General features: G+C 40.4%; 1 protein-coding gene across 1 annotated transcript; it reads right to left on the reverse strand.

Moving 5' to 3' along the window:
• Positions 1-4,134: 4,134 nt before the first annotated feature.
• Positions 4,135-8,291, reverse strand: LOC140934383 (uncharacterized). Its single transcript, XM_073384018.1, has 5 exons — positions 7,836-8,291; positions 6,905-7,145; positions 6,399-6,511; positions 5,378-5,550; positions 4,135-4,603 (listed from the first exon to the last, which is right to left on the reverse strand). The coding sequence occupies exons 1-5, from the start codon at positions 8,286-8,288 to the stop codon at positions 4,135-4,137; spliced, it is 1,449 nt and encodes a 482-aa protein (XP_073240119.1). The 5' UTR covers positions 8,289-8,291.
• Between the last annotated feature and the right edge of the window lie 4,258 nt (positions 8,292-12,549).

Raw genomic sequence — 12,549 nt, forward strand, 5'->3', positions numbered from 1 at the left:
TAACTGATGTTATTACATCAAATATTTTCCATGTGAATTTTGCAGATGGTTGCTTTTGTTGTTGTTGTTGATTTATACGCGTATATTTTACATTTCTATTTCAGCCTCAGTGTGGTCCAAAGAGTCTTCGTTATGCGGGACAATTGTAAAGAAAAGATTGTACAACTGAAAACTGTACAACAGAGTAATTTTTTCGTCATTTCTTTTAAGCTGGGAGTTTAATTTTTTCGCTCAGATCTGTAGGAAATTCGTAATATTTAGTTCCCGTCAGGTGCTAGACTGCGAGCAGTCTCTCTTTTTCTTGATTTAGTGAGCCATTTGCGTGTCTCGCGTTTTGCTCGACCGACTACAGAAAAAAGAGAGACTGCTCTTAGTCTAGCCAGGTGCTGGTTCCCGCGAAAACTCATACGATAGTCGGCCTCAAACAGTTTATGGTTAGAATTATACTGCTTTGTGTTTTTGCACAGGAAATGTTTTGAAATGGGTAGAGAGTTCCTTTGCATCCCAATAAATATCAACGTGCCAAGGGCTAACCTCGTGTTACACCAGGCGAAAAAACAACTGGGACAATCTCGTACCCAGTGTACCGTAAAGATCATTTCGATTCATTCAGTTTCTTACTTGATTAATAAGGCTTTGTGTATTAAGTCTTGTTCAATGTCAAATAAACGCCTCTCTCTTTCAAACGCCCGGCCGTGGGAAGAAACAGAGGATTACATGGCCACGCGGAGATACGAAATTTCTCTTTGAGTGTTGAAAAAAATTTTCCGCGGTCCCAACCGGCTTAGTCACTTTCTATTTTTATGAATTGACCCATTTTTTAGATTGAATGAAAAACACTTTACTTTTCATCTGCAGTACAATGTTTCATTCTGTTACGTTTACTAACCGTAAATATGGAGAACTGTCTCACCCAAACAACCGAAAATTTGCGACCTCATTCTAGTAACTCTATTGAAAATGCGACCCCATTATAGTCAATCCAGTCGTGAAAATACGACCCCATCCAGCGGCACATCCCCCTATTAGCCTCTTATAAGGAAGTACCTCCCTCCCCCCCCCCGGCAATATCTCAGCGGTTGTCAAAGCCGAAGTAGCCTGAGTATCAGGCCTCCCTAAGGGGATATGGGAGAGGAGATTTTTGATGCTCTCTCCCTTTTTCGCTTCCATCTTTCCCCTTTTCCCCCAGAAACGCCTGATACTCAGGCTAAAGCCGAAGTAAGGCATTGCTTAATTTCATACCGCACGGGGGCCTGACACTACCGGATTTTCCCGGACTTTTTAAATTCCGGATACAAAATGGCGTCCAAAATAGAAGGTAAAGAAAAGTTGAAACGATATTAAAGGCCAGATTACTCCAGAAAGGTACTCACTATTCTAAAGCAAAGAAGAGTTGCTTTACTACTATTTATAAAGAACTTCGATTAAAAACGTGGAGAAAAGAAAGATCTAATCGAGAGACTTTCTCCAGTTGGAAGGCTGGGAAGGATTCCTGAATTGTTCGACAAAGAACCGTCGATTTTAGCTTTTCCAGGGCGCTGGATCCGACGAAACAGTTGGGAATGACAAGGAAGTGGGTGTAGTGTCGTCACGGAAGAGGAGCGTTTCGTGACGGCTGTCTAGACTAAAGTATTAATTTCATCTGACTTACATCACAATGCTGTACAAGGTGTGGCTTGAAACGGTTTATTTTCACTATCCAAAGAAGTCGTTTCATAAGCGGACAGTTCATCATTACTCTAGACCAGCTTTAAGATACTATCATGCCTCTTAAAGAATCCTATGTCATTTGGAACAACAAAGGTGGAGTTGGAAAATCTACTCTTACTTTCCATATTGCCTCACACTATTCAAGACGCAACCCTACGGAGAAAGTGCTAGTGATCGATCTTTGTCCACAAGCAAATGTGTCGATGGCATTGCTCAGTTCAAAAAGAGTCCCAGGAAGCGAGCATCTTTCTACCTTGTACAACGCAAACAAAACAATCAGTTTCTATCTTCAGAGGACAACTGAACCTGGTCCTGTGATACAGGGAAGAGAATATCTTACTGCTGTTCACGAGTTCAACGATCAGATGCCGTCTAATCTCTTCCTCCTCTGCGGCGACATGTATCTAGAGTTGGTTGGTCGTCACCTTGAGCATGAGCGAAAGGGGGTCGTATTAACCAGGAATAATCCATGGGTTAACACCACGTCCTCGATCAAGAGTTTTATTGAAGGCAAGGAAGGACGAGTAACTGGAGTGACCGAAAACAACGACGAAGCCCAAGTCAATGAGGACTGGGTTGTGTTTGTCGACACAAACCCTGCCTTCTCTGTATACACAGAGATTGCCCTCGCTGCAGCAAAAAAGCTGATCATCCCTATCAACGCTGATGATTTCTCCGTTGCAGCCGTGAGGGCAATGTTGGATTTAGTTTATGGCATTGTTCAAAGAAATGATGAGCCAGAAGATTTTCGAGCTTACAGAGAGTACATGTTCAGCAGCATAGCAGCCAAGTATGGTCTCAGACGGCCGCAGATACATTTGCTAGTAAACAATCGTACAACTCACTTGACAACGCAGAACCAAGCCGAGACTCGTGCCGTGAAGGGTTTCCGTGCTATGGGTCAGAAGAACCTTCAAGTTCTCTTTGAAGCCTACAGGGATCACCAAGAAAATTTCTCGCCCAGAGATGAGATGCCGGAGATCAACACAATTGACAAATTCCAGCAGCTCTATTTTGAAGATATTCGAGATTTCCACACGACAGCAATACTCTGTCTTCACACAGGTTGCCCCCTTGGAGCTTTGAGCGGAACGGTAGATTTCACAGATACTGGAGCTTCAGTAAAAGTTGATCAAAAAAAGAAGAAAACCTACTTGGAGTGTCTCGACAGACTTGTTGGAAAGCTATAACTTTGCATTCCCATGCACTCCGTAATCTGCAAGTAGAACTAGCTTATGGTAGTCTAACAAGTGACATAATCGTTTGACACGTATCGCCATGGTTGGCAAATGAGTGCCAAGCTAGTGTAGTGTTCATGACTCACTGGTTTTTAATGTTTGATTTTATTATGCTACTTTTAAATTGATTGAGAATTTAACTCAATCCAGCAGAAACAGAAGTTAAGGATATGGCGTTATGGGCGCAATTATAAGTGTATAGTTTCTGATGGGCTACTTACGCTTTCTTTGCCAACGTTTCAAGAGTTTTTAGTAGATTTCTAGTAAAATAAAATTATGATAGCCGTGTACCTTTGTTTGGTCTGTTCTGATCATTGATGTAAGAAAAAAAGCGCAATATACTGACAGAGACTGAGATTTTACTATTTCTAAATGGAAACGCTTTAACTTCTATGCACACACAAATCGGAAATTCTGATATTTTTGGAGTCCTGTTTTCAAAAACGTGCAATCAGTATTCCCAATTAACAAGAGCTAATCAATCATATCCCAAAGTTAGCATTAGTGCCGAAGATAAGACACAAGGAAAATAAGTTCATGTGGATTTGATAATATCTGTGATTAATCACTACCGTAATGAAAGCCTATATATATACTCAATAATTATATTTTTCTATTCCAAAGTCGTCCCCTTTGTCCGAATGTGGATGTTTGTTAATACAGTTACTTTGTAACTTCTCACTCTCAAAAACAAGATGTGATTAAATTCATAAGCTAGAATTTCTTTTCCAGGTCTTTTACAATGCCCTCACAGTAATTTTCAAGGAGTTATAATAACTCCTCTAGTTGGGTTAATTTAACTCCTTACAGTGGAGTTATTTTTTGGGGAGTTATTTTCACTCCAAAAAGGAGTTTAAAGAACTCTTTTTCAGGAGCAAAAATGACCCCAGATATTGACGAGTTAAAATAACCATAAAAAAGGAGTTATCCTGTACCTAACATTTTACTCCAGTTTCAGAGTTGAGGTAACTCCAAAAAGAGTAAAAACCACCCTATTTTCGGAGTTATTTTAACTCCAGTCTGGGAGTAAAAAGAACTCTTTTTAAGGAGTAAAAATGACCCCAAATTTGGAGTTAAATTAGGAGTTAAAGTAACCCCAAAACGGGGGTTATCCTATACCTAAAATTTTTACTCCATTTTTGGACTTATAACAACTCCCTAAAAATTACTGTGCTGTTTTTTTTTTCTATATTGAAATAGTGCTCTTTGTCTTCCCAAATATGGACTCCTGAACAAACAACGCAATCAAAGAGATCAAAAAGAAAAATACAGTGGAAACTAGGTCCCAGGTCACCAGCACGACCCCGATAGAAAAGCCAACATTTCGAGAAACTTTTTCTAGGTAGGTGATGTATTTTTCGAACTGAAACTTCGCCCGCGTCCTCTTTTGCTGAAGCTTTCCAATAAATCGAGCGGATCCAGAAAATACGTTCCGAAGCCTCTTGACTTCATCTTGATTGTATGGTCTCACGATCACGTGACCTGTATCGGGCATGTGAATTCGGAGAGGGCTCTGTGGAGCCCACAGTTCATGGCGGTCTGCTGATGATTCTCTCGTGGAATGAACACTGATGGTTTTCTGCTGTTGCTCGTCGTCTGAGTCGGAATCTGAATCAGAGATCTCGACCCAGGCCTTAACCACCGCAACAAGATGCCTGAAATGTAAAATGCAAACGGTAAATCCACAACTTGTCGGAATGAAAACTGCGGCAAAATTGCGCGCAAGTGGGGTGTAGATAATAGTGCAGAGCCAGAGCCATATACAGGCTGTAACCATAAACCGTTCTTTATTTAGCCGACGACTCTTGGTTAAATACTTTTTGGTATGTTTTTTTATCGTCACACCGCATCACTACGGCGTGCTTTTTCCTAATGAAAAAAGTTATGAAGGACGTTACTAGCAAAACGTGTCTTTCTTTTTTCGAAACTTGTTGCAATTAAGTTCAAAAGAACGCTATTGTACTTTATAAGTGACGTTCTTCGCTTGTATCGCTTTCCCTAACCAGAGATCAAGCTCAATTTTTGTTTCGCTTTGTAAATAACATTCCGGCGGGCAAGGCGAAACGAAAACAATCAATTTTAGCGGTAGCAGTTAGAGAAAATGTATGAGAACCGCTAAAATTGGGCCTGATCTCAGGTTGCGCTTTCCCCGTATATAACACGAAGCTCCTTCCCTAGCATGCAAAATGGACGCTTTTTTCCCTCCGTCGCACGTGTCTCACCCGAAAAACTTGAAAAAAATAGTGCTTCAAAAGCGGTATCTATCGGATAAATCACTTTTCAGCCAATAAGTAATAGGAAAACTAACTGGGCTATCCACTGGATAGAGATTTTATCTAGTGGATAGCGTTCAGTGATCCACATTTTGAACGGCCTTTCCTTCAGACTACTCCTCCCACCAGAAGAGTGTTGTGTGACGGGTCACTTACCAGTGGTATTGTTTCGTGACCCACGAAGCTGTACTCAGAGGGTAGGTCGCCAACACAAGAGGCAGCAGGGCTTGGACTATATACAGATACAATGATCGATGCAGAAAAAGGAACACGTACGCGTTTACAGCTAATGATATGACAGAGAAGGCAATCAGAACACAAAGTATCACCTAAAGAAAAAAAATGGCAAAGGCTAATCATGAGCAAGGTTAAACTAACCATTCAAAATACACCACTTCATAATTACAGAGAGAATGGATGCAAGCGTTCAGCGCAAGGATCTCTGGGATCTTTTGGGTTGACAAGCATTGGTGGACAGTATTCAAATGCAGCCAATAATCAATTATCGTTTGTATATGTGTTTCCCATCCAAACAATCCCAGGAATCTTTGAACTGAACGTTCCATACCTATTCGCCCTTATTCTCCACTTCATATATTCCAGGGAGAATGACCATGTAACAGGCTTGGGACGTAGCGATTTCTGAGATTGTTTGGGTGGATAAGCGTTAGTCATTATTGTATTCAAGGCAACCATCAACCGATCATAAGTAACGCTTGTCTACCTAAACGACTCCAGAAATCTTTGCACCGTTTTAAATTTTGTACCCATTCTCCCTTGTAGAGTGGCAAAAAACTGCCTTGAACTAAGATCTCTCCACTCTACTTTGTTTGAGGTTGTTAAAGCGACACCTTCGTGCTTGACTTGTCTAATATCAATGGCCTTTACTTTATGTTATGAAGTAAATTTCGTGTCATTGTGAGTTTCTGCGCTCCTATATCTTCCTATAGGAGTCTATGGGTTCCTGATCTGCACAGCTCGCTTGCCAAATTACAACACAGCTTACTATGTACCATAGACATGTACAGAAAAGAAGAGGGGCAGAAAATCGAAAGAGAAAAGCCGGGATTTACGGAAGAAAGATCGCTAAAAAGACAGGCAATTTCTGATAATAGTAAACCATTTCTAAACGAAAACCGTGGGCACCGTTTCAACATAATTTTCTCTCAAAACTTACCACACAAGCCGATGATGAGTCTTGAACAAATTTTACCCTTTCGTTGTAACTTTCAACGGCTTGTCTCAGCGTTAAGGGTGAGCTTTTGAATTTTAATCTTGTTGCGGTAAGATCTGTCGACATAATAATTTTAAAAACAACCTTAAATGTAACGCACTATTTGAGTTATCAGCTATCTGTAGAAGATGTATAAGATTAAAATTAGCCTAGATTTGTTAAGAATTAAGTTATGGTATGAGTTCAATGTAATTGGCTTGGTAACCGGATATTAGATCAAAAGGCAACTTCTGATTAAGCGATTTCAAGTTTTCGAGTAAATCAGTTTCGTCCGTGCTAGCAGAGGTCTCGTTTTCCTGGTATTCGGCAGACGCCTGGCCAATTTCAGAGCACTTTTTCATTGCCGGGTTAGACAAAGTTGTGTGTTCAATGTAACATCAGAGACCTCTTAGTTGGGGCTTTTCCATAAGGAAAAATCCCAGGGACGAGGTTTCAACATCGGTTGTTACCTTGGTATTCAATCATTGAGTATCCTGCCATTAGCATTACGCACGTGGGCACGCTCCAGAACAGTGCCAAGGCGTAATACACGTGCACACCGCTAATAAATCTCAGCACGTGCAAAACCACGCCCAAAGCCACGTGCGTTGTCTTTCCAAATGCGAGATGTGTTGCTTGGTCTCTTCGCATTATGCCATACTGAAGAGAACCAGCAGCTAGAGAAAACAGTACCAGAAAGTACGGCAGTTTCTGTCGGACAACAAAAAAAACTGTGATTCGTTAAATAATAAAGAAATCTCATGGGGTAAAAAACTGTGGCGACTATGAACACTGACCATTAGCAACAGGATGAGGTCCTGAACGTCAGTTGACGGCGGAAAAGCGCGGGGAAAAGACTAAACACGACTGCCGGTGCCCAATTTGTCGCTCTGCCCAATCTCTGTGAGGGAGGCTTGGGGAGACGGAATGTAGGTGGAACTCGCTGCAAAGATTTTATTCACGTCAGTGTTCGTCTCAGTTTGGTCAGGTTAAGGGGTCGGCGGAGGGAGAGGTGTTCTTTTAAAAGGTATTGTCAATGAAGCTTGAAATACAAGTAACTCAGTAGAGGGGAAAAGTCGTTACGTCACGTTGCCATGGTAGCAAAATTTCTGGGTGACAACAAATCAAAAAGGCACTTAAACAGTGGATTCGCACTGTTTCAAACTCAATTTCATTTAATTTGTCAAATGTCGGCGAAATGTTCTGGGTTGAATCCGAAAGGAGCGAATCTAAGCTTAGAAAGAGAAAAAGAGAATTTTTGTGTTGCTCTTTTCCCAATCCAAATTTTTTGTTGTAATCCAGAAAGTTTGCTACCAGAGTAACGTGACGTCACACTTCTCCTCTCTATAGTACTCTGCAAACAGAAAAATAGGCAAGACACACGAGTCGGCAATCACGCACCTCGGTTGTACCAGACATGTCTTGCAACACTCTTCTGTAGAGCTTGTCATTCTCCAGTTTACAGAGATTCTGCTCAAACCAAGGCATTGTGCGACGAATGGTAAACCATGTACCCAAACAGCACGTGATCCAAAGCAAGCCTCGCACACTCATCCACGGGTAGCCATACTTGACACGTGACTCGTACCCATCGTACATGAAGTTAATAGACATGCTCAATAACCATAGCAACAAGCCAGCGCGACCAAGCTTTCGGTAAGGACTGTTAAAATTGCCGATAAGAGCTGTAAGAATGTGCATCGTGTTTATGATATCTCTATACTTAGGACGAAAATATCTTCTCCCTCTACCATGTCCCAGTTCTTCGAGTATTCGGCTGTCCGTTGGCAAGAGTTCGGCGTTGGGGTCTGGAAGTACGCGCATCATTCGCGTTTTTCTCACGCTGTTTCCCATTTCACAGCTGTCAAAATAAGGGCACCGGTGTGAAAAATCCGGAAGAAGTTTATATGTTTTGTTAGTTTATAGTGGTTTTACCGCTAAGCAAGTATGCCCTTTGTGAATTTCCCCCCTCCCTAGTTTGATCGTGTTCGAGAAAGTATTTATATTATTAGACACACTTGGCGAAGGATATTATCAAGAAGAATATACCGTAAAATTCCGAAAATAAGCCCCCCCATATATAAGCCCCCCAAAATCGTAACGCAAAAAACCCTCCGTTAAATCGCCCCTCCGAATATAAGCCCCCCGGGGGCCTTGTACTTGGAATTTACCCTTGAATACAAAGTAAAACAAAGCAAAAATGGTAAATTTCCTTCCCACTACAAGCTAGCCCAATCGATTTTGAAACGCAAATTTCCCTCCGTACATAAGCCCCTCCGAATATAAGCCCCTCGCAAAATAAGTTCCTCAAAAAGGGCCTTTGAAAAATATCAGCCCCGGGGCTTATTTTCGGAACTTTACGGTATCATGCGAAGATTAATGATAATGACAATGATATTTTAGGAAGGAGCCCACTTAGCTTACAAAAAGGTTCTGTTCAGTGAGGCCCTGAGATGCAGTGGCAGATCCGAGAGGCGAGGTCGAAAACTTTGGGGTGAAACCACTACCTTCCGTATGGCAATGATCGGTGCTGAGCGTCATTAAGCCGAAAATACTGTCAACTCTATATATTTTTTGTGCACAACCAGACCTTTATATTATTAGCTTGCATGTTTTTAGACGTTTTCAATTCTTCCGATCCAGTCATTTCCAAAGTTTTTCAGTAATTGTTATCGGTTGCTTCTTATTAAACCAGGCAGGAACAGAGCCGTCCAGTGCCACTCACTAAGGAATGTATCTGCTGATCCTGATCTACAACAAGATTCGGCTTTCCCTTGCTGCTGCTGTTTGTCCAAGTTCAGTTGCCGCCCTTGCAAGAATTTTTCGCTAATCTATCAAAAGAACCCGACAAATTTCCCACTGATAAAATTTCTACGAGGGGAGAAGTGTTCCATTTATATATGCCTTCGTCCAAAATTTGCTAAGAAAAAATCTAGAAATAAGTTTACAAAGGAAATTTTTTTAAAAAAGACAAGCACTAAGTCCGGATCGGAATCTGTTTTAATCATACGCTGCGTTAACGCAAACTCACTTCTGCGGCCTGGAATCCTTGCTGAAACTCGGCTACAGCTGGGTGACCTGAGCAATTTTTTTCGTGCAACTTTGAAAACTTATCCAACAACATACTGAAAAGGAAACAATCCCATGGAACTCTTTTAGCTCTAATATCGAAAAATGATCGAATGGTTTCAACCGCTAAAAGCTGTCTTGAGAAACAACTCGAAGATACTAACATCACCCTTCGCCCTCTCGCTTCATTTCATCTGTTTTTGCCGTTCATTCGTGTGTTTACAAGCTAAATCAAAAGCGCTCGAGTAAGTGAAATGAAATCCCTTACCTGTATTTACATGCTAGACCCTTATAGCATTGTTTGATGACGACAGATTGAAGTAAAGGTCATTTTAAACTTGCGACGAAATATGTTAGTACACAAAACAGCGCCGTATGCCTGTTCCGATGATAGTTTTGAAAGTTTAGCTTACTCTTTGTCAAATAGCGGTACTTGTTTAAAGATTATGAATAAATATATGCTAACGTTTAGCAGCAAACGATCTGTTAATCTCAAAACAAAACAAAGAGAGAATGAAAAACAAAGCTTAATAAGGCTATCATGACACTCGGGGCTTGTCCTATTGAAAACGGAAGCCTTTGGGAGGATTAGGAATGTAACTGATGTAAAACGAAAATGTATTCCGATAGGTTTTACTAACAAAAGTACGTGATAATAAAAACCGATGGATGATAGAAACACCATAATGATCAACAGTTTTTCTAAGGTTTGCCTGAGTTCCCCCATATATCCACATTTAGCGGGAAACTAAAATTGCACGGCAAACAGTTTTGCATATCATTCTATGGATATGATTTTTGCACAAACTGCACAAAACCCAAAAAGAAAATGGAAAAGTTTACGTACTAAAGCAATTCTGAGCCACAAGCCCCAGACTCATAAAAGCAGTCTGATCTGTAAATCAATTAAAATCTGCAACTTCCTTGTTTAATTATTAAGGGACGTACTAGCAGAGCGTGAAAGTAGACCGCATAACACAAAGAAAAAGTGTGTTGTGGATTAGTTTATGTTGTGTTGTTTTTATCTCTCTGTCGCCAGTAATTACAAGCAAGCTGTTAAAAGGGACAAAATTTCTCTGAAAACATTCTTTTGGAGTTATCCTGGTTACTCGACTTATTCTAATGTCCCCTTTTGTTTTCCATCAAAAAATGGATAACAAAAGCATGTTTAATACTTTGAAGACGGGACACTCGTGACAAAAGCGACCTGATGTATCATGCAAACGTCATCCGTTTTAGCCTCGTTCCCGTTCGTCTTCGGTGAGTTCTGGTGACCAAGGGTGCTATCCGGGCCAAGAATAATTTCGTGTGAAATCCTAGCAAAACAGAGGTCATTTAGTATGGTTATCGTTTTGTCCAGAATCCCATTCTTAGTGATTTTTCCGTTGGCAACGCTAGCCTAGTTACGACCACCAGACTGAGTTTATAATTTTAGTCCAGACGTAGTTAATCGATAAAAATCGATATCGGAAATCAATCGATTCCGCCGATTAATATCGGAAATCGATACAAATCAAAGTCACAGAAAAAATAATTTATGGATTATTATCGATCAAAAAATCGATAACAATCGATAGGAATCGATAATAATCGAAAGTCATCATCATTGTCGATTTCTATCGGAAAATCATCGGTATTAATCGAAGTCACAACTTTTTTCTTTATCGATTTCTATCGATCGATATCGAAAATCGATATTCATCGATGATTGATATCGATTACTATCGATTAAAAGCGATTATCGGCTTATCGATTAATCACGTCTGGTTTTAGTTCAACCCAAATAGAAAGACAAACTTTTGCAAAAAGGCTATCCTAGCTGATTTATAGGCAGATTGAGGATCTTAGCAAGGATCACCTCAAGACGATGGTCAATGGCGCGGCTTTCTTCATGTCGCGCTAAGATTATTGTAAGAGTTGATACTGTTACATAATAGAGAAATGGATAATCTGCAACGATGAGATCAGATCTGTGCCGCGCGATTGTGGTTTTCGGGAATAGGAAGATCCGACCATCTAACACCTGTCATGAAAGACTTGCACTGGCGTGCCTTTGATGTAGGCATTGATTTTAAAATACTGCTTTTAACATAAAAATTTAAAATGATTTATAGGTCCTTACTACTTGTCTCCACTCCGTGTCAAATATCAACCGGTTCGTTTGCTCCGCTCATCTGATGGACTGCTTTTACGGGTTCCTTCTGTTAATACCGTGACTAAATAATGGACGACACTCTTTTTCGCATTATGCACCGAAAATCTTGAACAGTTTACCTAATATATCAAATACTCTGAATCTGTTTATAATTTCACATTTGAGAAACCTTTTAAAAATTTTTCTTTTTAGAAATAATTATTGTACACAGTTCATTTAGATTCAATTCACCGTCGTAAGATCATTGAGACTTTGTTGAAATGCGCCATAAAAACCTTATTAAGATTTTCATTGTTGTTACTATTACTTTTGCTAAAAGCTGCAAGTTTCCTTTTGATACCGGATTGGAGAAAAGCGTGTAAGAAATAAAGACAGGTCAAAAAGCTATACCAAAAAAGTTGGGGTCATATGAGATTAACGAACTTGATGAAAACTAACACCAAATTATTATTTTTTCTCGATTGACCGCCATTGGCTATCGTTTGTGACGTCAACCTCATCTCAGGGTCTTCTCGTTTTCCAATATGGCGCAGCAGGAAAGGAGAAGACGAAAACGAGAAGACCCTGGGGACGATGTTGGTGTGGCACTTTTCGTAGGGTCAGCGATAAGTAAAAGGCTAGAACGAATGCAGGAGAAAGGCCTACAGGCCATTTCTAGGTTATCAAGATTGAAGAAAAGCAATCTACTGACATTAGTATATAAGAATCTTGACGACGTCTGCACATGTTTGAAGTTAAGAATAACCAAGACTATGGTGTTTTTACATGACGTCATTGTCACGTCCATGACCAGAAGAAACGTTAAAGGGCTGGAGACATGAATTGTAACTAAGAAACAATGCGCATGCTTATGAAGATCCGAAAGTGTTTTTTGCGATCCGTTGTTTCTTC

Source organism: Porites lutea, chromosome 1 (genome assembly GCF_958299795.1).
Source record: "Porites lutea chromosome 1, jaPorLute2.1, whole genome shotgun sequence".
Lineage (NCBI taxonomy): Eukaryota > Metazoa > Cnidaria > Anthozoa > Scleractinia > Poritidae > Porites > Porites lutea.

Bases quoted from the DNA above. Each gene is read 5' to 3' on its own strand.
- LOC140934383 (XM_073384018.1), bottom strand. From the start codon at position 8,288: ATGGGAAACAGCGTGAGAAAAACGCGAATGATGCGCGTACTTCCAGAC. The intron at 7,146-7,835 runs GTGCGTGATTGC...GTTGTCCGACAG, and splicing joins ACATGTCTGGTACAACCGAG to AAACTGCCGTACTTTCTGGT. The intron at 4,604-5,377 runs GTAAGTGACCCG...TTTACATTTCAG, and splicing joins GTCACGAAACAATACCACTG to GCATCTTGTTGCGGTGGTTA.